Source organism: Mustela erminea, chromosome 16 (assembly GCF_009829155.1).
Source record: "Mustela erminea isolate mMusErm1 chromosome 16, mMusErm1.Pri, whole genome shotgun sequence".
In the NCBI taxonomy this organism is placed as follows: domain Eukaryota; kingdom Metazoa; phylum Chordata; class Mammalia; order Carnivora; family Mustelidae; genus Mustela; species Mustela erminea.
In genome coordinates, this window is record NC_045629.1 from 21,059,544 (window position 1) to 21,086,747 (window position 27,204).

General features: G+C 38.1%; 1 protein-coding gene across 6 annotated transcripts in view; it reads left to right on the top strand.

Annotated features, from left to right (window-relative positions):
* PREX2 (phosphatidylinositol-3,4,5-trisphosphate dependent Rac exchange factor 2) overlaps positions 1-27,204 on the top strand; it is a 337,813-nt gene that overhangs the window by 166,770 nt on the left and 143,839 nt on the right. For 5 of the 6 annotated variants that reach the window (XM_032316156.1, XM_032316153.1, XM_032316150.1 and 2 more), the window contains 8 exons: positions 4,522-4,741; positions 5,288-5,495; positions 12,593-12,772; positions 15,641-15,735; positions 16,488-16,570; positions 17,138-17,228; positions 18,158-18,286; positions 24,886-24,927. In XM_032316156.1, coding sequence (XP_032172047.1) covers positions 4,522-4,741; positions 5,288-5,495; positions 12,593-12,772; positions 15,641-15,735; positions 16,488-16,570; positions 17,138-17,228; positions 18,158-18,286; positions 24,886-24,927 — 1,048 coding nt within the window. The remainder of the gene's footprint in view (positions 1-4,521; positions 4,742-5,287; positions 5,496-12,592; positions 12,773-15,640; positions 15,736-16,487; positions 16,571-17,137; positions 17,229-18,157; positions 18,287-24,885; positions 24,928-27,204) is intronic. The other variant, XM_032316155.1, reaches the window with a different exon arrangement.

Consider the following 27,204-nt stretch of genomic DNA (forward strand, 5'->3'; position numbering starts at 1 on the left):
TCAGTCACAGTGAGTGTTCTATGCTTTTTCCTTCTTTTTTCTCTGACCTCTTCTTGCTGCAGAGCTCAGCATTTGCTCCCTCCCCTTTTCTCACTCCATTCTCCATCCCCTGGTGATCACATTCAATCTCCTGGGCCATCTTACCTCTCCGTTGGAGTCTAATAGTTATCTCAGACTTCATGTGTCCAAAATAAAGTCCTGTTCCCGCCCCTGCACCGTTTGTCATAGCTGCTGTTTTCTCTACCTGAGAATGAGACCCACCCTCCACATAGCTCAGTCTAGAAACCTTGCGTGCACTCTTTACTCCTGGCTCTCACATACCATTCTCTGGGTCCCACCTTCACCTTGTGCAGCCTTTTCTCACTGCTTCGATTACTGACTGCCTAGGGTGAGCCAGTGTTGTCTCTCCCACAAGTAGTCTTGCTTCCTCCCTTGCCCACAGGCAGTCTGTTCTGAGGGGCTGTGAGTCTCAATCATAGTAAGAGCTAAATCCTTCCAAAGGCCTCTGAGCTCCTAGATTATCTGTGCCTTCCCTCCACCCAGTATCTCCCCACTCCTATCTCCTCTTCCTTTCCCCTCTCTGTCTGCTCTAGTCACACTGGTCTTCTTGATGTTCATAGAATCATACCATCCTTGGAACTTTCGCACTGGATGCTCACTCTGCTGGGAAGGCTTCTGTTCCTGTGCCCACATTCCCAGCTCTCCCTTCCTTCAAGATTTTACTTAAATGCCAGCTTCTCAGTGAGGATTGCAATCAGCAATGCGTTCTTCACCTTACCTCTGAAACTCCCAGCCCTCTTTTCCTGTTGATTTTGTTTTCAGCTGCACTTATCATCTTCTAGCCTGATGAAACTGACTTATGTATATTGCTGGCTTCTCCCCTCACTAGAATGTAACCTTCCAGAAGCAGAAATCGGTTTCATTCACTGATGTTTCCCAAGATGCCTAGAACAGGGCATGGTTTAGAGAGCCCTGGATGTGTGATTGTTGGGTAGAGCAATAAAGATGGAGTAAGTCTGGACTGTGCTATCCAAAATAGCTTTAAAGTGTTGTGTTTCAGCTCACCTTCCCCTATACCCTGTACATTTCTTTATCACAAAATTGTGATTTTCCTTTATGGGAAAGAGTTGGTTTTTTTGTTTGTTTGTTTGGTTTTTTTTTTTTTTTTTGGTTTTGTTTTGGCTTTTTTTTTTTTTTTTGTCTTTCCTTGCAAGCTTCTCCAAAGCAGATCAATGAACTCTGTGTTTCTTTTGATGTTTCTAAGAAAGACGCCATGTACTACTGGATGGCCTGACCAGAGTGTGTTCCCATGCACGTACTACAACTGATACAAGAACTGTACCTACTTCATTTTAGGTTTGCATTACAGAAAGGTGGCATAATTACATATTAGGGCATGCTGTCTAGGAGTAAATTTTTTTTAAGATTTTATTTATTTATTTACACAAGCAGGGGAGGGGCAGAGGGAGAAGCCCACTGTTGCAGAGCAGGGAGCCAGCCCAACTTGGTGCTCAATCTCAGAACCCGGGGATTATGACCTGAGTAGAAGGCAGATGCTTAACCACCTGAGCCACCCAAGTGCCCCTAAGAGTACACTTTTTTTTTTTTTAATTTATCAGAGAGGGGGGGGGGAGAGAGCAAGCACAGGCAGACAGAATGGCAGGCAGAGGCAGAGGGAGAAGCAGGCTCCCTGCTGAGCAAGGAGCCCGATGTGGGACTCAATCCCAGGACGCTGGGATCATGACCTGAGCCGAAGGCAGCTGCTTAACCAACTGAGCCACCCAGGCGTCCCAAGAGTACACTTTTGATCCTCAAAATGTATTCAGTAAATTTCCAGGACCCATGAATTTAAGATCTTTCCTTTGTCTCCCCCTTTCCTAGGGACAGCCTAGATGGAAGAGAGCACAGTTTTCATAAGACTCTTTCTTCTGCAAGAGAGACTCTTAGCAGAGAAGTTTCCTCTCTGACACTCTTTGAAAGAGTTCAAGCACATTTAAGCCTGGTTACACACCCCGTCTGGGTGTATGGGGAGAGGGAACATACATTTGTATTGAGATACATGTTGGAAAGCTATAGGAAAGTGAGCACACTGGGAAGGGAATCTTTTCCCTTACCTGATCACTCTGGTAACACCCCATCCTTCTGTTCATTTCCTTCTTAGCACTTACCAAATTACTAATTATCTGGCTGTTATATTTATTATATAATTGTTATATATGCACATAGCTGGTCATATATTTATATACAGACATTACATATACTTGTAATAATATAATTGTTAGATTTAAGAATATTATATTGTTTTTACCTGTGTCCTACTAGACCATGAATTCTGTGAGGGCAAGGGCTGTATCTCGAGCATTTAGTGCAGAGTCTGGAATAGATGCTTCTTTTTATGTTTGAATAAACAGGTAAAAAGTTATAATGGCAGAAGGCAGAGTGCCTGGGTGGCTCAGTTGGTTAAGCATCTGCCTTCACATTAGGTTGTGACCTCAGGGTCCTGGGATCAAGCCCCAAGTTGGGCTCCCTGCACAGCAGAGAGTCTGCTTCTCTCCCACCCTGTGCCCCTGCCCCCTGCTCATGCTCTCTCTTACATTTTCTCTTAAATAAATACATAAAGATCTTTAAATAAATAAATAAATAAATAAATAAAAGAAAGTTTGAAAGAAAGCAAAAGAAGCAAACTACCTATTATGGCCAGTGCTGTGCCACAACAAAATTAATATCTGTGCCTTTGTGTGTGCCACGAAGTTTTATCTGAGATTTTTGTCCTGCAGCCACAATGAAAAGATCATCTGACTGCAAGTTTGAATCTGGCCTTAAATTCTGGGTCTTTCCCAGATAAGTCTTCAAGTCAGTTTCTTTATTAGGTGAAAGCATAGACTAGGAATTCTCTAAATTACTCCCACTCTTTTAGTGTTTTGGATATTTTCCTTATATATTATTATCAAATTTGTTAGTAATTTTGTTGACAATTTCCTGCATTTCAACCCAATCTCATTTTATTTCCTCCTATGTGCTTGACTTTACTGAGATATGTAGCTTCAGACATGTGATTTGAAGGCACAATTTCTTATACAGATAAAATATTTCATATTCTAATGGTGAGCTTACATTTATAACATGTGAGTTTTTTGATATCACATCATTATTTTTTAATTTAACCTAGAAAACTTACATAGTAACCAGTGTTAGTCTGAATTTTTAATCTCTTAGTGCCCAAATTACTTCCCTGCTAGTAAAAACTGTAAGGGTCTGCTTATAGTTTTCAAATAAAAAGAGAACACAGAGATCATTCCATCCATATTCCTTGTTTTACTAAGAATGGTAGAAAGACATGACCTACCCGGAATCACATCAGTTATAACTAAATTAAACACAACTAAAACAAATGTACCTGGTTGCTCTCAGTCTTTTGCTTCTGAAACTATAATCCAGTTCAATTCTATGAGATGGCTGTTTATGGTGCACAAGACAGACATGGGTATTACTGTCATGGAATTTATCATCCACTGAGATAGAGATAAGAAAATCATTCATAATTATAATGAGGGTTACAATGTGCTGCATAGCCAAGGAAATTGGACCTAGATGAAGGCTCACGATACGAATGGTGATGATTTCATAGAAGTTGAAAATGCAAAGGAGTAAATGTGACGATGAGGGAAGAAGAACATTCTAGGCACACCAACAGGCCATGCAAAGACTTAGAATGAGTAGATCGTATGTGACAGGACCTGAGAGAAGGAGAGAAGAAACCCAAGGGACAAGGAGAAGAGAGCTTAAGATAATAACCTAGGTGCAGATCAGACTTTGGGCAGCCATCTAGACCATGACAAGGATTAGATGGATTTTGATCATAACGTTCAAAGTAGTAGAGTGGTCATTCTTGAAAGTTGTGCAGATGCCTTGAGTATCAGTTTATTTCCAGTGACATAAAAGCAGAGTCCACACCAGTCTTCAGGCTGATCCTGATCCAGATGCTGAGCAGTGATTCACAGGAGGCATGGAAGATACAGTTGGTTCTGCTTGTTGTCCTGCCCTTCTGGGTCAGCACCACCATGCCATTGCTGTCCAAACTGTTCATAGACTCAGGTTTAGGCTGGCTTTCTGACAGTGTTTGGAATAGCAGCTACCCACTTCTGCCACTTGGCCTCACTTGAAATGTTGTGTTCCTATCTCAGTATCTGAGGATGCCAATTGAAATTCTCTGTCAGACTCTCAACTCCTAGCAGCCTGTGGATTTGGGTCTTAGTAATGGTACTGGTCACTTAAATTTATGTCTTTCAGCATCTAACTTGTAATCAGAGTTTCAAAAGAATCCTATGCATTTGCTGCCTTTATTGCTTTTCTTTACTTAGAAAGTGTGGGTTTTAAAATAATGACTTAATTTCCAACAACTTACCATTTATTTCACTTGTGCCAACTGACATAATTAAATTTTTTAATATTTCGTTATGGGTGATGAGAGTGATGAACGCTGTGTGTTCAACTGCTCTTTGTTTCTCCTTTAATTTACAGTTTTCACGCGTACTGAAGAATAGAGCCTGGCCCACCTTCAAACAGGCCAAATCTAAAATCTCCCCATTACACAGCAGCGATTTCTGCCCCACCAACTGCCATGTCAACATAATGGAAGTTTCCTATCCCAAAACATCAACCTCCCTTGGGAGTGCATTTGGTGTTCAGCTGGATAGCAGGAAACATAATTCTCATGATAAGGAAAATAAATCTGAGCAAGGTATGTTAGCTTTTGAAACTTCCTCAAATCACGAAACATAATTTAGGCAATTGTTAACTATTCTAGCATCCCTGAAGTAAGATAGATTTCTGATGTCTGAACAAGTCTGAATTTTATAAAGACAGGATTCCTCTCTATAATCATTTGGATAATTCTACATAAAAGTTTATAGAATAAAAATAGAGTTATGCATTTTTATTATCTTTCCTCTAAGAAGAACAATCGTTCTTGCCTTCCTTACATGTATGACAGGCACAGCTTATCCTGTTGTGAGGGCCGTTAGTCTGAAATGGCCCTGTAACGATGAGAAAAATATAGGAGGAGCAGCTTCAGGGATGGACAGTGCCATTCCATACCATCACAGTAAAGCATGAGATGGAAGGATATTTTAATCACAATTCCCATAAGCTTTAATTCCTGAATTATATTCAGCACTGGATTGGCATTTTATTTAATATAAGCCTGGGTGTCTAGAATGAATTGCAACGACCATTACTGTGTGTTAAAGGTCATAAATATCATTCTGGAATGATCTTACCTCCTCAGGGAAACTGAGCCCTATGGTGTACATTCAGCACACAATCACGACCATGGCGGCCCCTTCAGGTTTGTCTCTGGGACAGCAGGATGGGCGAGGGCTCCGGTACTTGTTAAAAGAAGAAGACCTGGAAACTCAAGATATTTATCAGAAACTGTTGGGCAAACTTCAGACTGCGCTGAAGGAGGTGGAGATGTGTGTTTGTCAAATTGATGAGTAAGTATTTTATTTATTGTAGTTTTCAATGTGCCTAACAAAATAGCTATAGAAAATGTGACTTTTGAACATCCATCATTCTCTCTTTCATTTTTAGAAATGTAAGATTTCATGAGTATGAACCATACAGATCCTCTTCCTTCTAACACCTTAAAAGGGATATAACATGGCAAATATATACATTTATATTTTAAGGAAGCATTTAATGCCAGGGAAGAGAGTGGCAAAATTCTTTCTTATAGAAAACACTAAGAAAGTCTCAATGTGAAACTATTAAACTCAAAAATATGATGGATAGAGTACCAACTAGGTATGCAGATTTCCTGGTATCCTTTATAGAGCAGAACACATCTACACTCAGTAGATATGTATAAAAAATATAAAACAGCAGATCTTTAACATACTTGTTAAATGAGTAAATGCAAAATTATGTATCACTAAGACCAAAGACAACTGAATGAACTTTTTTTCCCCCCGATTGAATTTATGGTTTACTAAGCAATAACCCAAATAGCTGTGGCAGTCACTTGGAAATTTTTATCAAAATGGAGAAGAGAAGGAAGTTAATTAAAACTTTTGCAAAGAGGCGGACTCTGATTCTTATTTAAAAAATTGATGGTTGGCCAATTGCCTCTACTCTGTGGCATGCTTTGCCACATCATGGTTGTGATTGTGTGTCACAGACAGGCAAGGCAACTCTGTATAGTCACAAAAACATGGGCTTTGGGGGAGCTTGGTCTCTCACCTATTAAACAGGATGAAGAATAATAACAGATTACAAGTCTGTGGTGAAAATTATAAAAATCAGTACAAAAAATAGTGCAGTGTCTTACATTATGCTTACTTCTCATTCAAGGGATTGAAATTGGTAGATAGAACTGAAGTTGGTAGAATCTGAAAATAGTATAGACACCATTTTCCCTTTTTTGTCATGCTCTCTTTATGAAGTTACACATTTAGATTTTGCTGTTGGTTCTATATTGTTTAATTCCTGCCCCCCACACATCATCCCATACTTCCCTGGAAAATTCAGTTTTGACATAAAATATTTAGGACTTATTTTGGGACGCCTGGGTGGCTCAGTTGGTTAAGCGGCTGCCTTCAGCTCAGGGTATGATCCCAGCGTCCTGGGACCAAGTCCCACATTGGGCTCCTTGCTTGGCAGGGAGCCTTCTTCTCCCTCTGCCTCTGCCTACCGCTCGGTCTGCCTGAGCTTGCTCACTCTCTCACTCTCTCTAACAAATAAATAAAATCTTAAAAAAAAAAAAAAAGGAACTTATTCTGAGCCTTTTTGGTAATTAGACATTATACAAATAAAATCTTAACTGACAGGATTTCGCTTTTTAAAACTTTTTTTCTTTCTTTCCTTTTTTTTTTTTAAAAAAAACTTATTTATTTATCTATTTATTTATTTGAGAAAGAGACCACGAGGACAAGTGGCACAGAGGGGCAGAGGGGCAGAGGGAGAAGCAAGCTCCCTGCTCAGTAGGGACCCCCAATGTGGGACTTGCTTTCAGATCATGACCTGAGCTGAAGGCAGACCTTTAACTGACTGAGCCACCTAGGCACCCCGACGTGATCTCTTATTTTACATGTCTTTGAAATTTAGTGCTCAAAATCACCATATTAGATGTACCATATTTCTAAGGTTATCTTTAGATAGTTACTATTTACTATGCTAATTTGTTCTGACATTTTTATCAGTTAATTTGAACTTGAAATTCTGTTTTTATGGGTTCTAATACATTAGTTTTAAAAAAATGTTTATATTATATCGGTTTACTATATTGTGACTGCCCCATTTACAGATGAATTAAATAGTTTGGGGTTGCTAAAAGAACAGCTGGCTATTTTTAGGCAATTGTATGATACTTTGGATTCTTTGAGAATGACCCTGTGACACATAAGGTAATATCTTAAGGCATAATATTTTGTTTCATTTAATAAATGGAATTTTATTATATGATATGTTCTATTTTAGAAACTAGCTTTTTTTTCTCCCTAAAGTATTTAGGAAGTGCACAGAGTAAGAATCTTTATTAATAAGGCAATAAATAGTGGCACTGAATCATGTATCCTAGCTCTCGGAGGGATTTTAGGAGAACATCTGGACCAATCCCACACTGCCAGTTGGGCCAAGAGTTATTATTCCTGCTTTTCAGATAAGTCCTTTACCAATGGCAGGATTATTGATGTGCCTGAGCGCATAGTACCTCAGAGACCAGGACTCTAATGCATTGACTACTCAGTACTTCCTGGCAGTTGTCCAGATTTGGCTGTCTTTGTTAATTTATTGATTTTTTTTTTTTAAAGTTCAGCTGATGTAGATATATTTTCGAGAAAATGGTAGAGCCAAAGGGCTCCCTTTATTTGGCTTCAAATGCTTTGTATTTGAAGCCCTCATTGAAGAAAGGTGTTAAGCTATTTTTATTAACCAAAACTACTTAAAATAATTACCTATTTTTACTTAAGAGTTTCCCACTCTGTTATTCTAAAAGTCTTTCCCCTACTGTGCATGTTTATTAGGAAAATGACATGAAATGAGCAAGTGATTTGAGAAACTAACTTGGTCTTCCCTGTGTGCACCATATAATTTAATTCTAAATATAAATATGTTCCACATAATTCAATGTGCAATATATTCCCTTCAAAACAGTGCAGCCGTCCAACTGCCTGGATTCCCTTTTGCCCCATTCAGAGATACTGCAGTGCAGTCGAGCTTGACGAATTATTTGAAAAGCTAGTTACCAAACAGTTTTCTCACTATGTAGTAATTACTCTTGGTCAGACATAGATATCTCTGCAGAGCAGAGAAGCAGATCTCAGATACTCTGCCAAGTTTTAAGAGAAATTGCTTCACAACGTCTCATGGCTGGCCTTTCTAGAAATCCTTCATTCCTGGGAAAGGGCCTGGTCCTGAGCTTGTCCGCTTACCCTGCCCCTTGGGAACACTTCTCCTAGAAATAGCATTTCCTTCAACACATAGACATTCCACTAAATGCTTCCACTTCCTTCAGATCCAAAGATGGGACTAGAGACACATTTGTTGTCTATTACCATGAAATAAGGGGATGTTGGGAATTTATTCAACATTCTATGATTCTTATCTCATTGAAGCTAAACACTTTTGTCCTCTGACGGGCTACTTTCTGGATAATGACAGTTAGGTACTAGACATAATTAAAGGACAAAATAATTTGTGGATAATCCAAAACCATTGACAGGTCTTTAAAATACAGCGTTTGTGTATTCTCTCAGGGAGGAGATGAATAAAGGGTCCTGGGGGCTGGTGAAGATAGGAAAGCTGAGAACAGACCTGTCTCTTATAGGGCCCAGATGCCCCGGACTGAATCATGAGCAAACCTCACTGTGGGACAGACACTTAGTGACTTGGGCTTACAGGTAGAAATGGTAGGGCTGTTGATGGAATTATCTTTGAGCATTTTGCTGGTAAATGTATGAAAAGAGGGCCCAACTTCATAAGCACTAATGTGTATCAGAGGGGTTTATGTGCCAGGCATGATTTTATTAATATAAGCACTGCTTGATTTCATTCCTACAGCCCCTCTGTGATGTGGGTTATGAAACACAGGGACATAACACATTAAATCTCAAACTTAAAATTTGTTTCCAAAACTGAATTCTAGATTTCCTTATGCAGAAAGCTACTGTGACTCCTCCCCCATGAACATATTCCCTCTTCTCAGTCAAGTATTCCCCATCTTTTCAGTTCTGCAAGGCAGACTGTGGGTGTTACCTTTGGCTCTTGTTCCTGTCCCTTCACCTCCAGGACCTTATCAGGTTTAGTCAAGTATGCATCAGAATGCATCCTCCCTATCACCTTAGGCTGGGTCACCAGTGTCCCCTCACCAGCTATGCCCCTCCAATGCATTCTACATTCAGCTAATGCCAGAAGGATCTGTAAAAGTAAATCATGCTTGTTCCCTGCTTAAAACCATTCCATGGCATTGCAATGCCATTAAAATAATATCAACTACATTACTTTGGCCTGTGTAGCCCTATACACTCTGCCCCTATCATCCTCCCACTCTCATGTCTCTGAGCTCCAGCTGCGCTTGTCTTTTTCTGAACCTGGAACGTGACAAACCTCCATCTGTCAGTGCTGCTCCTGAGGTCTACGTCTAGCCTTCTAGGCACTCAGGTATCAGGCTAATACTGATCTGTACAGAGGCTGTGCCTACTTCCCCAGAATAAGGTAGCGACTCCTCTAGCCCAGTCACATACATCATCCTTCTAGGTACCCGACTCTCTATACAGCTGGTTTTTGTTTTGTGTTAACAAAACCCTAAAGCCTTACAGACTTGAAACAACAGGCTTTCTCTCTTGCTTGCTCTCCATGCCCATCTGTGTCATAGAGTTTCTGCTCCATGCTGACCTCACTCAGAGTTCAGGCTGACAGACCCCCTGTCAGCTGGAATGTCTCTTGTTGTCCCCTCAGCAAGAGGGAATGATGTAGGCTGCACATTTGCTCAAAGGCTTGCACCTAGAAGGGACTCAGGTAACCTCCACTTATGTCAAACATAAGTGAAAACAAGTTAGAAAACAAGTTAGATGGTCATTCTTAGCCATATGGGGGAAGGGAGGCCACCCAGCAATGTGCCCAGGAGAACTGGGATATGGTGGATAGCACTAATGACTTCCTTCCTCTCTCCCGAGTGTAGAAATGATATGCAGGGAGGGGCTGTTCTGCATCATTTGCAAAGTATATGTATATAAGAGAGTGTCTCACTCGCCCCATCTCCAAAATGAGGATCACCACCATAATAACAGTCATAGCTACTTCCTAAGGAGGCTTTAGGATCGGATGAATTGATTACTTAGCATAGTGACTGGCATAAGAGGTCAACAAATGTTAGGTATGATGAAAATGGTAAAGATGATGACATTTAAGTCTCACTTTAGTAGAAGAACACAGGTTAGATGTAGAATGCTGTGTACAAAAATCTGTATTCATCAAGGGTGTGAGAAGGGGATTGGGCCGTTCAGGGTTTTAACTGAGAATTAGCAGACCTAGAGTAGGTAGCTTAATATTGTACATGAGCAAAAGTGAAGGAAAACTATTTCTGTATGCATAAATATTATAAAGCTAAATTTATGCACTATTACTACTTTTAAGAATCTAGAAATTTTATGCGAAAAACATGATATCAAAAACACTGCTTTTCTATCATTTATTTGTAAGCCTAACACTTATTCCCACAGGGTCAGTGCAAGCCTGATTACAGCTGTTTAAAATGAAAAGCAAGTATGTGAATATAATTCACAGGACTTAAAAAAAAAAAAAACAAAAAAAAAACAATGAGTATGTTCGTCCCCATGACTTCTAATTTAAAAGATACGTAAAGCAGAGAGTACTCCTTGCAAATGAGAACTCCTGCATCTCCTTCCTCTTTGGCATTCAGAGTTCATCTGTCTGTGCAGTATAGAGCTAGGGTAATTGGAGTTAATCTAATGTTTTAAGCTTTTGGGTGGAGGGAGTGAATAAATACATATCTATCTTCCAAAACATAAAAGTGTCCTTGCGAACAGAAAAACTGCTTAAAATAATTTATAGCTTCATAGGGCCTTGAGCTGCATAACAGCCCCCTGATTTTCACTGGTATCTAAAAGGTATAAAATGCCAAAATATTATTCAAATGTTATCTCACAGTAAGACCTTCCTTGACTATACTGTTCAGAGTCACAGCTCCATCTCCCTTCCCTTCTTTATTTTCCTTCTTAATATTTGTCTCCATGTGATATACTATACAGTTTACTTGTTTGTGGTTTGTTTCCTCTCAGTAGAATGTAAGCTTCAAGAGCACAGGAGCTTACGTTTGTTTTATAAACTTCTGTATGCACAGCAAAGCAGTGCACGGTACAAAAGATGTCTCTAATGAACTAATTAGTGAAATCCCTTAACAAATATTTACTCAGTGCACAGTATGACATGGTGGGTTACACGTAAGAGGTATAAGACAGTCTCAGAGTCTTGAAATCAAACAAACATGACATTGCACTAGAAAAATGAGTGTGAATATATGTACTTATGTGCTGTGGACTAGGACAGAGTGTCTCCCGTACTTGGTAAATGAGAAGATGATTTTTGGCTGCAGAGGCCATGCAAGGGCCCTTTCTTAAGTTATGGTTTAATTCATTTTGCAAGTTTTACAGCATTTTGTTTGATAGCAAAGACCGATTCCATGTTGGCATAATTTTTAGAGAGTACTAACAGAAACTCTTGACAGCCCAGCAGTCAAATCTGGAGTGATGGAATCCATGCTACCCAGAGTCCACACCAAGTGTGACACCAATTTAGAACTAAAGGTTGTGTTTCAGCCTCAAGTCCAAGTGGAAGAGCTTTCCATTTGGGCAGATTTGCGACATGCCATCGTGACTAGATTGTGGTTGATATAGGCGTGGCCCCTGTTGTCTCCTGTCCTCACATTGTATGCGACTCTCTTTAATGTCTTACTATTGTGATGGTCAGAACACCTGCTTATATGAGCAGTGAGAAAGGACTGCCACATGATATTCTTCCTGTCCAATAAAGACCACTTGGGAGAAACTCAAGGTGGGGGTAGATGGATAGATGGGTTTTTAATATCTGAGAGTAAGCCAGTGGGGATAGTTAAGCACAGTTAGTGTTTATTTTAATATTTAGGTGGCCCTTTAAAGTTCTCCAAGTATTTTCAGATGGTAGTGATAATGACTAGGGGAGGGAGTTAACAATCTTTATATACTGGAGTATATTCTCATTTCATTGTCACAGAGTCATATGGGCTAGTTATTATTATCCCCATATCCTAGATGCCAAAGAGAATCATCATAGTGTTGCTGTGATAACAAAACCAGTAAGTGGCGGGACAGATTACCAACACAGTTTCCTTGTCTAAATGGGGTACGGTTTCTGTTACTTGTTCTGAGAGGAAAAAGTGAACTTCATACAGCTGTTTTAATGCAATCAAAAATTAATTTTATGTGAAGCAAACACCCTAGAAATATTTCTAAGCCTATCATATTCAACGAGTAAGGTAGTTCTCTGTAGCAGCCAGTTTGAAAATGTGCACTTATTTTTTTTTAATATCACATTGCAGCCTTCTGTCTTCCATAACATATTCTCCTAAATTAGAACGTAAGACACCAGAGTGCGTAGTACCACCAGAGAGTGACAACGAGAAGGGAGAGAGAAATAGCAAACGGGTCTGTTTTAATATGGCGGGAGACGAGCAGGAAGACTCGGGTCATGACACCATCAGCAACAGAGATTCTTACAGGTAATTCATCAATTCCGTAAACTCAGTCATCAACACAGTCAAATATGATTCCTTATTTTCCACAGAGGTCTTGAAAAAAAGTTTTGATTATCATTTTTGTTTATCACCCTCTCAACATAACCGCCAGCTATTACCAACCGCAGATAAAACATCGTGATCCTGCAGAATCTTTCAAATTATTCTTTTTTCATAATCTGAGTAATTGGGAAAAAGCGTTTTTTTTTCCCTCCAGGTCTATGGAGCTAATCTGGGGGACTTGTTCCTGTTACAAATTCTGTAACATGTATAGCAAATAAGCAAACAGCCTATATTAACATTTTTTCCAGATATATGTTTCTGATTATTGGACTGTGGGGTGAACAGGAGTTCTTTGTGTGTGTGTGTGTGTGTTTCTCCTCCTTTTTTCTTACATTCTGTGTTCCAAACAAATTGGACTAGTTTTTCCTGCTTACCTCCATGACCAGCCTTCTTTCTTTCCCTCTCTTCCACAATTTCTAAAGATTTATTATTATTATTCATTTGAGAGAGAGTGAGCAGGAGCAGCAGGGAAGGTCAGAGGGAGAAGCAGATTCCCCACTGAACAGGGCTCGATTCTGGGACCCTGGGATCACAACTAAGCCAAAGGCAGATGCTTAACCAGTACAGACACCAGGTGCCCCTCTCTTGCACACTTTGTACAATCTTGATTTGATTGCTGTAACAAAGTACCAAGGACTGGGTGGCTTAAACAGCAGATGTTTATTTATTCATTATCCAACAGTTCTGGGGCCGGAAGTCCATAATCACAGTGTCAGCATGCTGCTTTTTTCTGAGGTCTGTGGAGGAAGGATCAGGTCTGGGCCTCTTGCCTTGGTTGTAGATGGCCATCTTATCCCTGTGTCTTCTTGTCCTTTACCTCTTAAGTGTTTCCCTGTGGCCACATTTCCCCTTCTCAGGAAATCACCAGCCATACTGAATTTGGGCCCACCATAATGACTTCATTTTAACTTAATTATGTCTGTAAAAGTCCTCATTCCAAACAAGATTGTATTTCTGGGTCATGAGTGTCAGACTTCCACCTGTGGATTTTAGGGAGAGATGCAATCAACCTGTAACAGCTTCCCTCCAAGGTCTGTTATCATCTGCCTACCATCATCCTTCCAACGATGGAAATCTCATGACCCTAAGATCATGACCTGAGCCGAAACCAAGAGTCTAACGCCCAGTGGACTGCACCCCTTGCGTGCCTCCTGTCTTATTTACTTTAATAAAGGGCAAAAACTCTCTTACTCACTGTTATTTATTATACAGTATTTTACAGTGAGAAAATATTAAGTAATTACTATTAAAGTTATTCTCTTCAGAGATGTTTAGCACAAATAGCTAATGTTAAAAACATTTTTACTGGACACATGGGGAAGCAGGATGATCTCACATAATTCCCAACACTGTCCTACATGGCACATGCTGATATTAACCCCATTTTACATGTGAAGAACTTGAGGCCACAGGAGTTACATAATAGACATGTTAAACCAGGTGGGCCGGCCCATGGTTTCTCTCTCTCTTTTTTTTTTTTTTTAAAGATTTTTATTTATTTATTTGACAGAGAGAAATCACAAGTAGATGGAGAGGCAGGCAGAGAGAGAGAGAGGGAAGCAGGCTCTCCGCTGAGCAGAGAGCCCGATGCGGGACTCAATCCCAGGACTCTGAGATCATGACCTGAGCCGAAGGCAGCGGCTTAACCCACTGAGCCACCCAGGCGCCCCATGGTTTCTCTCTTAACCACTGTACTATCCTAATTTCTACATGAAAAGGATTTTAACAAATACATAAGAGTTAATTATTCCTAGAAATATAATAGTATATAACACAGATTAACCATCCTGACCATTTCCTTTACTTTTAGCTTCAAAGGATACCAGTAGACTATTTAATAGGAACCTGTGGTTTTTCTCCAGTGAGAAATTACAGATCTAAAAATATTTTCTTACCTCAATTTCTAGTTCTCAGATAATTAAAATTACCTTCCGAGTCTCCCTCTAGGCTAAACTAGAAATTTTAAATATAAATTTAAAGTTAAATAAGTGCTTCTTACTGATTCTGAGGGGGAAAAAATATTCCATCTCTGATACTCTTTCTGAAATTTTGTAATGTGTTCATATTCACACACAAAGCTTTTACTCATTCTTTCCTTCCACTTTGACCATTATCGAGCCCTTACCAGATGTGGTGGTCAGTGCTGAGCTCTGTGGTGGAGACAGGGTGCTGTCCTCTCCCGGGAAGCTCAGAGAGCAGCTGATGAGTCATAATTTAAAGCTACCAGAAAGACTCGAAAGGCAGAGATCACGAAACAGGACCTTGTCTTTATGAGCATGTTAACTCAGGCACACCGCCTCAAATAGATAATGACAAATTTTAAGTGCACTTTGACTCCTAGTTTTCTTTCTTTCTTTCTTTCTTTGACAGACAGAGATCACAAGCAGTCAGAGAGGCAGAGGAGGGGGGCAGGGGAAGCAGGTTCCCTGCTGAGCAGAGAGCCTGATGCAGGACTCAATCCCAGGACCCTGGGATCATGACCTGAGCCAAAGGCAGAGGCTTTAACCCACTGAGCCACCCAGGCACCCCAACTCCTAGTTTTCTAACTTCAGATTAAAAAGAAAGAAAGAAAGAAAGAAATTCAGGATCCATCTACAAGGCTTAAGAGATTTTGAAATACAATTGAATTTAAAATTTTTTAGACCATAAGATAAAATGGGAGTCAAACAAAAGTGGTTCTTCTCGTAATTTTCTCCAAGACATGTCAATAAGCCTAACTGTGGTGTGAACAGGGAGAGTGGCAGCAAATTCACTCTGAAGGTGACGTGTTGTGTTCCTCCTTCTCCCCAGTGACTGCAACAGCAACAGGAATTCCATTGCCTCCTTCACCAGCATCTGCAGCAGCCAGTGCAGCTCCTACTTCCACAGCGATGAAATGGACTCAGGTGCGTCTGGTGGAGGCATGTGACCTTTTCTGTTGCCTTTCCTCAGGGAGATACCTTTCGGGGATGTCGATCAGTGTGTGATCGACATGCGTTTTCACCTTGGATCAGTTGTCCTTGGCCGCCACACGTGCTGAGTGACGTCAGTGTCCCAATCCCGTGGTGAACAGAGTGAATTAAAAAGAGATGAAAGAAACAAATGAAGTCTGATCTTAATATATATTTTAGGATTTTCTGTGGTACTATGAAGGAAGCTAGGTACACAGGAAACAGGTTATCCTAAAACATGGGGTGTTGTTGACTGTGTGAGGAGGTGGGATGGGCTTTGAACCTGAGGACTTCTGAGATAGTAGATGCACAGGGAGGGGAATGATGAAAACACTGACTGAGAGAAAGATCTTACAAATGTCTTATCAGGGGTATGTTAAGAACAGAGACTTTGCACCCAGTTGGGACACTTCTTCATTTTAAAATATGTAGTTTGTTTCAACTATTTAACTGTTAGGAATTGCACTATTTGAAAAAATCATTGACATAGGGTATAGAATGTTTTCTCCAGTGAGGCACTCTGCTCCCACCTCTGTTTCAAAGAGCAATCATCTGACATCCTAACTGCTATTAAATATTTTGGAATTCTTTATCTGATCATAAGAACATGATGGAATAAGACTGCATGTTTATTATTTTTTGGTGTATTTATATTAAAATATTTTAGTATGTTAAACAAAGATGGGTGACTTATTTTTTATTTCTAGGTGATGAACTTCCCCTCAGTGTTCGCATTTCTCATGATAAGCAGGACAAGATACATAGCTGTCTTGAGCATCTTTTCAGCCAGGTATGATTGGGATAACTAGAAGTTTCTTTTCCCACACATCAGACTGTTGGGAATCCCTTTTTCAGATATAGTAAAAAAATGCTTCTTTTTTTTACTTTGCTTCTCTGCAGGTTTTCAGAATTCTTCATGACATTTCTTGCTTGACTTTATTCCTAATTTCAAGAAGCACAAGATTCTCTTGGTGCTTGTGTTGGTATTTTGCATTTTTAAGAAAATTTGTATCAATAACCAAATTCATAGAGTAGAAGATTTTACTGCTTTGAAAAAGATTATGATGTCTTTTAGGGTTTTTAAAAATAACCCTAGAAATCTTCTTTTGTGAAATGAATATGTTGAGCATATTTATATCTTATATTAATATATGGTGGATAATAAGAAATATTGCAAGTGTTGTCAGTGAGTTTATTCCAATATTTTATTTAAAGATGGATTTTGCAAGCATCATGCGGTTTCAAAAATAATTATGGCTTTAAGACAAAAATATTTTACAAGATTTACTCTTAGAAATACATTTGTTATGTATTATGAGAAGTATGTAACTTTCAGAAATCTCTGCTGTTATGGTAGGTGGATTCAATTACCAATCTCCTAAAAGGGCAAGCTGTTATAAGGGCCTTTGAGCAAACCAAGTACCTCACGCCAGGTCAAGGATTACAAGGTAAGGTTTAAAAAGTCACTATTAGAGGGGCACCTGGGTCGCTCAGTGGGTTAAATCCTCTGCCTTAAGCTCAGGTCATGATCCCAGGGTCCTGGGATAAAGCCTCGCATTGGGCTCTCTGCTTGGCAGGGAGCCCGCTTCCCCCCCACCCCCCGCCCACCTGCCTCTATGCCTACTTGTGATTGCTTTTTGTCAAATAAATAAATAAAATCTAAAAAAAAAAAAAAAAAAGTTTTAAAAATAATTAATTAATTAATAAAAAAATTTTTTTAAATAAAAAGTCACTATGAGAAACCATTGGGAAACGAAGGTGGGAAATAATACAGTCATGAAGTAAAGGCATAGTGTAAGAAGAAAATGGCTACTCATGTTTCATAATCCCCTTCATATTAATTCTATTTTAATAACTTTGGAATATAGATAAAAAGTCAGTATAGGATGTTTTAAATTTATTTGCAAATTTAAAATGTGCAATGCCTATAAGGACTAGAATAAATAGGAATGAGTTAATTGAAGAGATGTAAGTGTCGCATAAGTGTGAAGTGTTGCAGCTTTTGCTGAAATCAGCATGCCTACTTGGTTGTAGCCCATTCATTGGTGGGGGAAGGGGTTTCAGGAATGAACTTTGACAAAAAGAACAGCCCAACAGAATAAGATCTAGAGCTGCCACTTTCTGACATCTAGTTTCAGACATTGAAAAGAGAGTTTTTATCTAACTTTGCCCTTTGTTTAAATGTTTGTAAGAAAATAATAAGGTTAGCCTTTCTTTTTTCGATTTAACCAATTTTCTCCTGAAATATAATTACAGAAAGTACCACCATGCTAATAAACCAGGACAACAGGAATGAAAGATGATTCTGCAGCCCACAGATTTGTTAACTGTTTGGTAAATGGTTGAAACTTAAAAGAGATTTTCTGTATTTATTTAGAATTTCAGCAGGAAATGGAACCAAAGTTGAGTTGTCCAAAAAGGTTAAGACTTCACATCAAGCAAGACCCTTGGAATCTTCCCAGCAGTGTCCGGAATCTTGCTCAGAACATCAGAAAATTTGTTGAAGGTCAGGACGAAAAGCAAAGAATATTGCATAGCATTAGCAATAATGATTTAAAACCAAAAGTTCAGTAATACCTTGATTACTTTTTCACAGTATTTCATATTATGAGGAAAATCAAAGAACTGGAAAGGGTAAGGGAGGGAGGAAGCAAAAGGAGGAATAGGATTATAGAGCCTTATGTTCCAAGGATCTAAACGATGTATACTGTATCACGGAGAATTTTCTCGGTGAATAAAATAAGGGCTCATACTTGGGAGGACATGGAATTTGAAGAGTTTCATATTTTAAAATATGAAACAATATCAGCAAAATTTCTAAAGATTCACCAAAGTCACAAAGCTAAGTTTTATAGGAAGTGTAAAAAGTTAATTGTGAACTTGCAAGAATCGAAATAATAAGATAGGTCATGTCATTGGTTTATAAGTTTCTTTTTCATATTTTCTAAGTTTATTGTTTTTAACTCTCATTACATTGTTTACTCAACATCCCGTGACTGATATCTGCAGTTGGAGATAGGACATTTCGGACAGCTCTAGTGCATCTGATTACATGTTGTTTAGGGTCAGGGTGTAGAAAATTCTGAGCGTTCCCAAAACAAGTATGGTAGAAAAGATGAAATGAGAAATTTGTTTAACTTTTTTAAAATGCTTAATTTGGTGATTTTCTTCCCAACATCAGACCAGTGGTTGGCGACTTCTGGAGATATTTTCGGTTGTCACCGTTGTGGGGGTGCTCTTGGCATCCAGTGTGTAGAAGCCAGAGATGCTAACAAATGTTCTGCATTATACAGGACAGTTCCTCACGACAAAGAATTATTTGGCCCAAAATGTCAATAGTGCTAAGGTTGAGAAACCTCCACAATAAATACGTATATGCCTATGTTTACATATTTGTTCCTCAGTCTTCGTATGTCAGTTGCATGTGATAAATAACACTCAGCAGAATTACAGCGTATCCTCTGGTTACTGCTAGAGAGAGTTAGAGAGGGTTGTGTAGAGAAAGTTAGAGAAAGTTACTGACAAAATTCAGCTCTTAAATCTGACGAGTCTGGGCCTGTGGCATAACTCCTTTGGGCCTCAGTTTCTTCATTTACCAAATGAAAAAGATGTGTATATGTTCTGTGATTACTAAGTCTACTGCCTAGAAATATACTCAAATATAATAGCTTCGATACTCATTTAGAGTTCAGTGGAGCAAAGGTTTGTACAGATATGGAAAGCTCCAAATAAATCACAGCAGTTCTATTATGCGATAAAATCTTTTGTTTTTGACAGCTGTATTTCTTGGCTACATTTTTATTTTATAGCTACATATAATGGTTATTTGTGACAGATTATAACATCATATTTGATGAAAAGTCTGAATTTAAAACCTCCCAAAGTAATGAGTAGCAGAAATGATAACTACATCTTTTAAAGACTGCTTGGTTTAAGGAATTCAAATGTATTTTACTGAGTAGGTTTTTGGGTTTTTTTTTCTTTTTGCAGAATAAATGCCAGTATCATAATACTCCTAGAAATTATAATTCATGAATCTAAATGCACTTGTTCTCTCTACCCCTGAAACTAATAATATACTATGTGTTAACTAACTTGAATTTAAATAAATTTTTAAAAATATTTAATGCATTTGTTATCATCATCTTTGAGAGTTTTTTTGTTTTTTCTTTTACATTATAGTTGTTTTCAGAGTAAATGCAATATCAGTTAAGAACAGAGAAATCTTTAAACCTTTTCTTGTTTTGTTTTTTGAGCTTTATCTTTAAGATATAAACTTCATCTAATGCAAGATCAAAAACTTAATTTTAATGGTATTCATTTTAAATATCTTAACATTTTCATCATAAGTCCTGCTTTTATAACCTCAATACCTCACTCATATCACAAGAAGCAGCTATAAGAATGATAACTATTTACATATATTGATTGATGTGTGTCGTGAATATGGGTGCCAGTCTTGGTCAGGGGAGCTCAACAACTGGTTGAGTATGGTTGGGTGTGCTGACTGTCTTCTAGTGAATGGTGTGGGGAGGGCTCTTTGCACAATTTAAGTTATATCCCTGATTGCAAGTTTTAGTGAGATGCTCTTCTTTGGTTATGTTTTGTGATTGTCACCATGTTAATTGACTCTTTAAAGAATGATTAATCACTACTTCAGTCCAATGGGCTGTCAAGAAAGAGGTCAAGCTGTCCTTTCCTGCTCATCTGTTTGTTGTCTGGTCCTGTTATACAGAATGGAAGCAGCAGTATTGAGATTCTTGTAATCAACTGCTTGTTACGTGGAGGTTCTCTGATGTAACCTCACTGATTCATTATGAATTTATTCTACTCAACTTAAAGTACTTCTTATTCTATTTCCCATTTATTTATTATTTAAAGTACTTCTTATTCTATTTAGGTCTTGGCTAGAAATTCAACATAATGTCACCTTACCAGAATTTCATGGTTTATTATACAGCAGGGATAACCCCATTCTCATGTTTCTGTAAGGGAGGAAAAAAGTAATTTTTTCCCCCTTCTACCCTCCTAGGTTCTTTGGCTAGGCCCTATAGATCAGTCAGACAAGACAAAATAACTAGGGAAACACATATAAATGTATTTAATGTGTTTTATATGATACAAGAGACTTTGTAAGGAAATGAATTCCAGAAGAAATGGTTAAACCTGAGTGCTTTTACACTAGGTTTGATAAAGAGTAGAAAGCTTTGGAAAAATGTGATAGGATGAAAGGGTATGCACTAAGGGTAGCAAACTGGAGAAACTTAGCAAGGCCTGTTCTTCTCAGTTTCCTTTGTCTTTTGAAATAAGGATGCTCCTTTCCTCTGGGATTGGGAGGGCACTTCTCACAAGAGGGTTTTATGACCAGCTTCAGGGGAGTATGGGGAGATCAGAGAGTCCTCCATACACCTGCTGTTTATCAAGTTCCTTCAGCTTAAAATTTTCAGTATGCCAAATTGCCATCTTTTGGGGTAGCATGTTCTGAACCTCCTCATTTGTTCATCTCTGATTTCGAAATATCCTATCAAGTATATATCAGAATATAATAATCCTATGATCTTTATATAGGGAACACTGTTACAGTACCATTCCTAAGCTGCATCACACTGTACCATTCATGTGTTCAAATCATAGTTTGCCAAACTGAGGGCAGAAGAGAGCAGAAAACACAGTGGACTAAGTGGGGGATAGATTAATTTTGTTGTGTCACTAAGCACTAAGGTGATGTCTGCCTCCTACTTCATCTCTACACTAAATTATAGTCACAGATTATCAGCCAGCTGAACATGTTTTTACATGATTAGCACACAGTGATACTGGGATTTATATAAGAAATATATATTTGGTCTTTGTCCCCTTTCCTTGCTCAGATTTCCCAAAACTCTTGGAATTTCTTATGATGAGAGCTCTAAAGGTGTCTTTTGTTATGCCCGTGAGGTGACTTTTGGAAAATTCCTAAGGATGGGAGCTGATTTGCCAAGGAAGCCAACCATGTGATTAGATAGTTGGAACTTTCAGTACCACTCCCAACTTCTGGGAACAGAGAGGGGTTGGAGATTGACCAATGATTTAATCAGTCATGCCTATGTAATGAAGCCTCCACAAGTTCAGAGAGCTTCAGGGTTAGTTCTAGAAGAGTGGTGCTTTCAGAGAGCATGGAAGTGCTGCACCATTTCCCCATACCTTACCCAGTGCATCTCTTCCATCTAGCTCCTGAGCTATATCCTTTTATAATAAACAGGTGATTTAGTAGGTAAATGTTTCTCAAAGTTCTGTGAGCCACTCTAGCCAATTAATCAAACCCAAAAGAGAGTCACTGAAACCAACAATCTGCAGCCAGTTAGTCAGAAGCATAGGTGGCAGCCAGGATTTGCAGTTGGCACATGAAGTGTGTGTGTGTTGGGGCGGGGGGCAGTCTTGTGGAACTGAGCCCTTACTCTGTGAGATCTGATGCTATCTCCAGGTAGATAATGCCAGAACTGAGTTGAATTGTAGGATACCCAGATAGTATTAGACAAGTGCTTGGTGGTATGGGGGGAAAACACACACTGGAATTTGTGACCCACTATCCCCTTAAAGTCAAATGTTTATTAGTAAACACATTTTCAATTCTTACCCCCTACAAAAGTTGTACTCTTTTTTTTCAAAATCTCCCATTGTTTCAGCAACTTATATTATTTTTTTCCCTCTGCCTTTGTCCCAAATATCCTAAAGAACTTCTATTTTTTTTTAATCAAAAGTCTCCAATTTCCCCCTTTTTCTTCTTACTGCAGTAATTGGAACAGTTTTCTGGATAATCCCTCATCTCTATCTTTTCTGATTTATATATTACTATATACCATATTCAGTTTCCTAAAATATTACGTTCATTTTAGAACCCTGCCCAGAACCTTACATGATTTTTGTTAGCTAAGTCTAAACTCATCATTCTGGTGTTGGATCCAATTTTTAAATGTGGCTTTCTAATTGTATCCCAAGCTCAGTCTCTAAATGATATAATAAAATCTTTTCTATGCTAAATTGTTGGATATTTGGTATTCATTTTTTACTATACTCTCTTGCTAGCACTCTTTCCCACTTTTAGGATATGAACCTATTCCCTTGACACTGTAACTTTAAAAAATGTTTAAAAACATTTTCAACACACAGAATTCTATACCAAATTTTTAGCTGGATTCAGATTAGAATAATAGCAGTGCTTCACAGATACACAGCATATTAAAGAATTTCCCAAGGCTTTTAATATATATCCCTGTTTATTTTTCCTACACAGGCCTATAAAATAGATAAGATAGGTGTTATCATCACTTATAAATGAGCTGAAACTCAAAGTATGGTTGACCATTGAATAGCATGAAGGTTAGGGGCACTGACTCCCTGCACAATCTGCATATAGCTTCTGACTCCATCCAACCTCACTACTAATAGCTTACTGCTGACCAGAGCCTAACTGATAACATAAATAATCAGGTGTTACATATTTTGTACATTACATGTATCATATATTATATTCTTTCAATAAAGAAAGCTAAAGAAAAGAAAATGTTTAAAAAATCATGGAAAGAAAAATGCATTTACAGTACTATACTGTATTAACTGAAAAAATTCCACGTATGAGTGGACCCATGCAGTTCAAACCTGTGTTGTTCACAAACAAGGGTCAACTATGGTTGAGCCATTTTCTGAAGACCACAAAGCTGGTACAGCTATACCACACTATCCTTTGTTTTACTTTCCTTGGTTTCAGTTACTAATCAGACACAGTCCAGAAGCAGATGATTCTCTTTTTGACTTAGTCAGCAGGCCAGTCACAGTCTAACTCTACGTCTCAAATCATCACAAGAAGAAAAAGTATGGTACAATAAGATATTTTGAGAGAGAGAGGGACCAGATTCACATAACTTTAATACAGTGTATTATTATAATTGTTCTATTTTATTATTAGTTCTTGTTGTTAATCTCTTACTGGGCCTAATTTATAAATTAAATTTTGTCATAGGTATGTGGATGTACAGGAAAAACCATAGTATATACTGGGCTTGGTACCACCCATTGTTTTAGGCACCCACTGAGGTGGGGGAGTCTTGGAATGTCCCTCATAAATAAAGGGGGATGACTGTAGCAGGTGTGTCTTGTGGACACTTTGTCCAGGATACTTTTCTGCCTCTGAAATTCTCTTGTTCTCGTGTTATCACTTTTAAAATGTAATAGCCTCTCAAATATCTCCTGTACTTCTTATCAGGTAATTTTGTCACTCTGACTCTATTGTGAACCTGTTTGGAATAGGATGCAACTTAAACCTTTTTTTACTTCCCATAATCTGGGGACATGAAGAAGCTCTGTATGTTTTTATATTTACTCATTGAGAGTAAACTATTTACCAATTAGAAGTAAAGTAATGAGTATGAAGCTAATACACAATAAACAGTTGTGATTGCCCTTGTTTGGAGATGGGCTGGGGAGAACAGTATTTGAAACTATTTAGTATTGTTCTGCCCTTTAGGGAGGTTCTTGACATAGAGATAGGAAAGGAAGTCTAGAGAGAGAGAGATTTTATATATATATATATATATATATATATAAAATATATGCCCTGTATATATTACACATATATACACATGCACACACTCCATAATCTGTAAGTATAATTTGTATAATTACATATGATTTATAATTATTATATGTAATGAATAATATGATATGTATTATTACATATAAAGACTATTAATAGCACATATAATCTTCAAAAGTGTAAGTAACTAAGAAAAAATGCTGTTTGAGAACTTATTGATCAAGACCATAATCGCTATAGGAGTTTAGAGAACACCATGCACACTACAGCAGTTAAGGGTGACTTAACAAAAGTAGCACAATTTGAATGGTGTTGCACAAGCTAATTTAAATCAGAACTGTAAGAAACTGTAACATCTAGAGCAATGGATAGAATTTATATAGGTAGATAGGAAGAACAGCATGTCAAGTAAATGGGATTTTTATTATCTAATATAGTAAGATTGTGCAAATTTTTACTGCACAGTTAAAATGTGGTGCTAGTGGGAGAAAAAGACTAAACAACTGACTGTTAATTTTTTTTTTTTTCTGCAGAGGTCAAGTGTAGGATACTCCTGGCTCTTCTTGAATATTCAGGTACTATTTTCATTATTTTTATGATTTGAAATTATTGTGGTCCATGACCTTGGAAGTCTCATGATATCAAGGCAGTGCTTTCAACAAATTAGATGGAAATACAATCCCTAGTTCCTCTAAAGTCTGGCAAAGATTTAAGAAAATGCTTAATTTTAATAAAAGCATAAAAACATGCTCATCTTCAGTTATAGGTACAAAGTGGAAACTTATGTAAGTATATGTTTATGCAGAATATAATTAAAAAGTAGAAAGAAAGCAGGTTTGGTAAAGCAAATTGTACATGGGATTTATTGTTAAACTATGTCTAACTTTTGTTTATGATCAAGGATGTAGGTGGGCTCAGATTCAAGGGATAGAAAAGCAGACCTGTACTTTGAAAGGAGGAGTCTTTTATAATCTACAAAACCTGGAAATTTAAAATTAAAAGTGAATGAATAAGTCAAGTTAACCAGGGTTTTTTTTTTTTGTTTGTTGTCCGGTTTTTGTTTTAATTAAGGAAGTAGTTGTCTTGTTTTTGACTGAGTAATAATAATAAACAAAAGTGTCTTACTTTTTTAAGTTTCACTAATAACAAACCAGTTGGTAGACTTCATATTTATGGATTTCCTTGGGTCCTCACAATCACTCTATGAGAATATTATTATTTTTCCACAGGTTTAAAAATGAAGAAAATAACATTTAGGCCAATTAATAATAATAAGTAGGAATGGTATTCATTCAACACATATTTTTGAGTATCTGGAAGACTAATTAGATGCTTGATTGAGTAAAGGCGTAAATAGTGGGTGGCAGATGAAATTCAAACTTAGTTATGCCAATTCCAGAAGCGGTCCTGGAATGCATTGCTTTATTCATTAATTTCAAAGGGCTATTCTTATAGATCTTTATTTTGATTTCAATTTTATTTTTCTATCCTGTCATAAGCCTCCTTTTTCTTACTTTGTTTACTCACTTTTTTTCCCCCTCTGTAATACAGGATGGCAAAAGAATGTAGCCAAATTACTCCATATTGTTGGCTGCAGAATTATGCTCGCCACTTGAAAAGGGTGGATTGTGTCTGCTAAATATATTTTTTAAAGATTTTATTTATTTATCTGACAGAAAGAGAGATCACAAATAGGCAGAGAGGGAAGCAGAGAGAGAGGAGGAAGCAGGCTCCCTGCAGAGCAGAGAGCCCAATGCGGGGCTTGATTCCAGGAAGCTGAGATCATGACCTGAGCCGAAGGCAGAGGCTTAACCCACTGAGCCACCCAGGTGCCCCTGCTAAGTATTTTTAACTCACCTTTATTCCTATCCTTCTCTCTCTCTAATCTCTCTTTTATTTCTTTGTTGTTATTTTTCTATTATTGTTTTCTTTTCCCTACGGTCTCAGGATAATGACTGTGATTACTTGTGCGCCTAGAAACCATCTCATTCTTTTTAGACCAGCTATGGAATTTGAGTTTTTTAAACCAGGGAGAGAAAATGAAGTATTACTATTTTAAAACATGCTTGTAGAAGGTGAGTTTAAGTAGGTGCTTAAATACTGGGATGAGACAGAAGCCTTTGATAAGTTAAACATCCATTTCTTTTGAGTGTATTCCTGCTACAAGAGAATTCTAACTCTGCAAAAACAATGAACAATAAACAAACTGTAACCAAAAAACAGCTCTCCCTGCCTTTATTCTTTTGCTAGAAGCTGAAAGCAGCTGTTATTGATCCTGTTGTTGTTTTTATTGATAAAAATGAGGAATGAGAATAGTTTTGAGGAAGGACAGACACTGGTGAGTTTCGAACAGCTGTGTAATTAAGACTTGTCAGTTTTTCTTGAGAGTTTGCTTATTTTGGTGTATTTATTCATCCTATGGTTCCTTCCCTGGTCAGCAGTAGAACTGAGCCCCACTCAGTGCCAGGTACCCTGCTAGACGCTGGAGAAAAGAAGAATAACAATGCTGTGCAATTTCACTTGCTAAATGCTTGATCTTTGTATCCCATTTATGTTTATTGTAGGATGAGTAGAAATAACCCATACTCTATAAAAGAATCTGATACCTAGGATTATATGGTTTAAAATGAGTGGAATGAGTAGATGAAACAGATTATATGTCTCTAGGTCCATGAGTGCCATTCACATTATATGCCCCTTCCTCTGTCCTTGATGTTCTTATGGTCTCTTGGGGAACCTAAAGATGTAAACAAACTCTCACAATGCTGAGTAATTAGCCATCTAGTAGAGGGAGGTCCCCAGGCCCCTGATGGCAGAGCAGGAAGCCCATGATACCTACGGAAGGAGAGAGG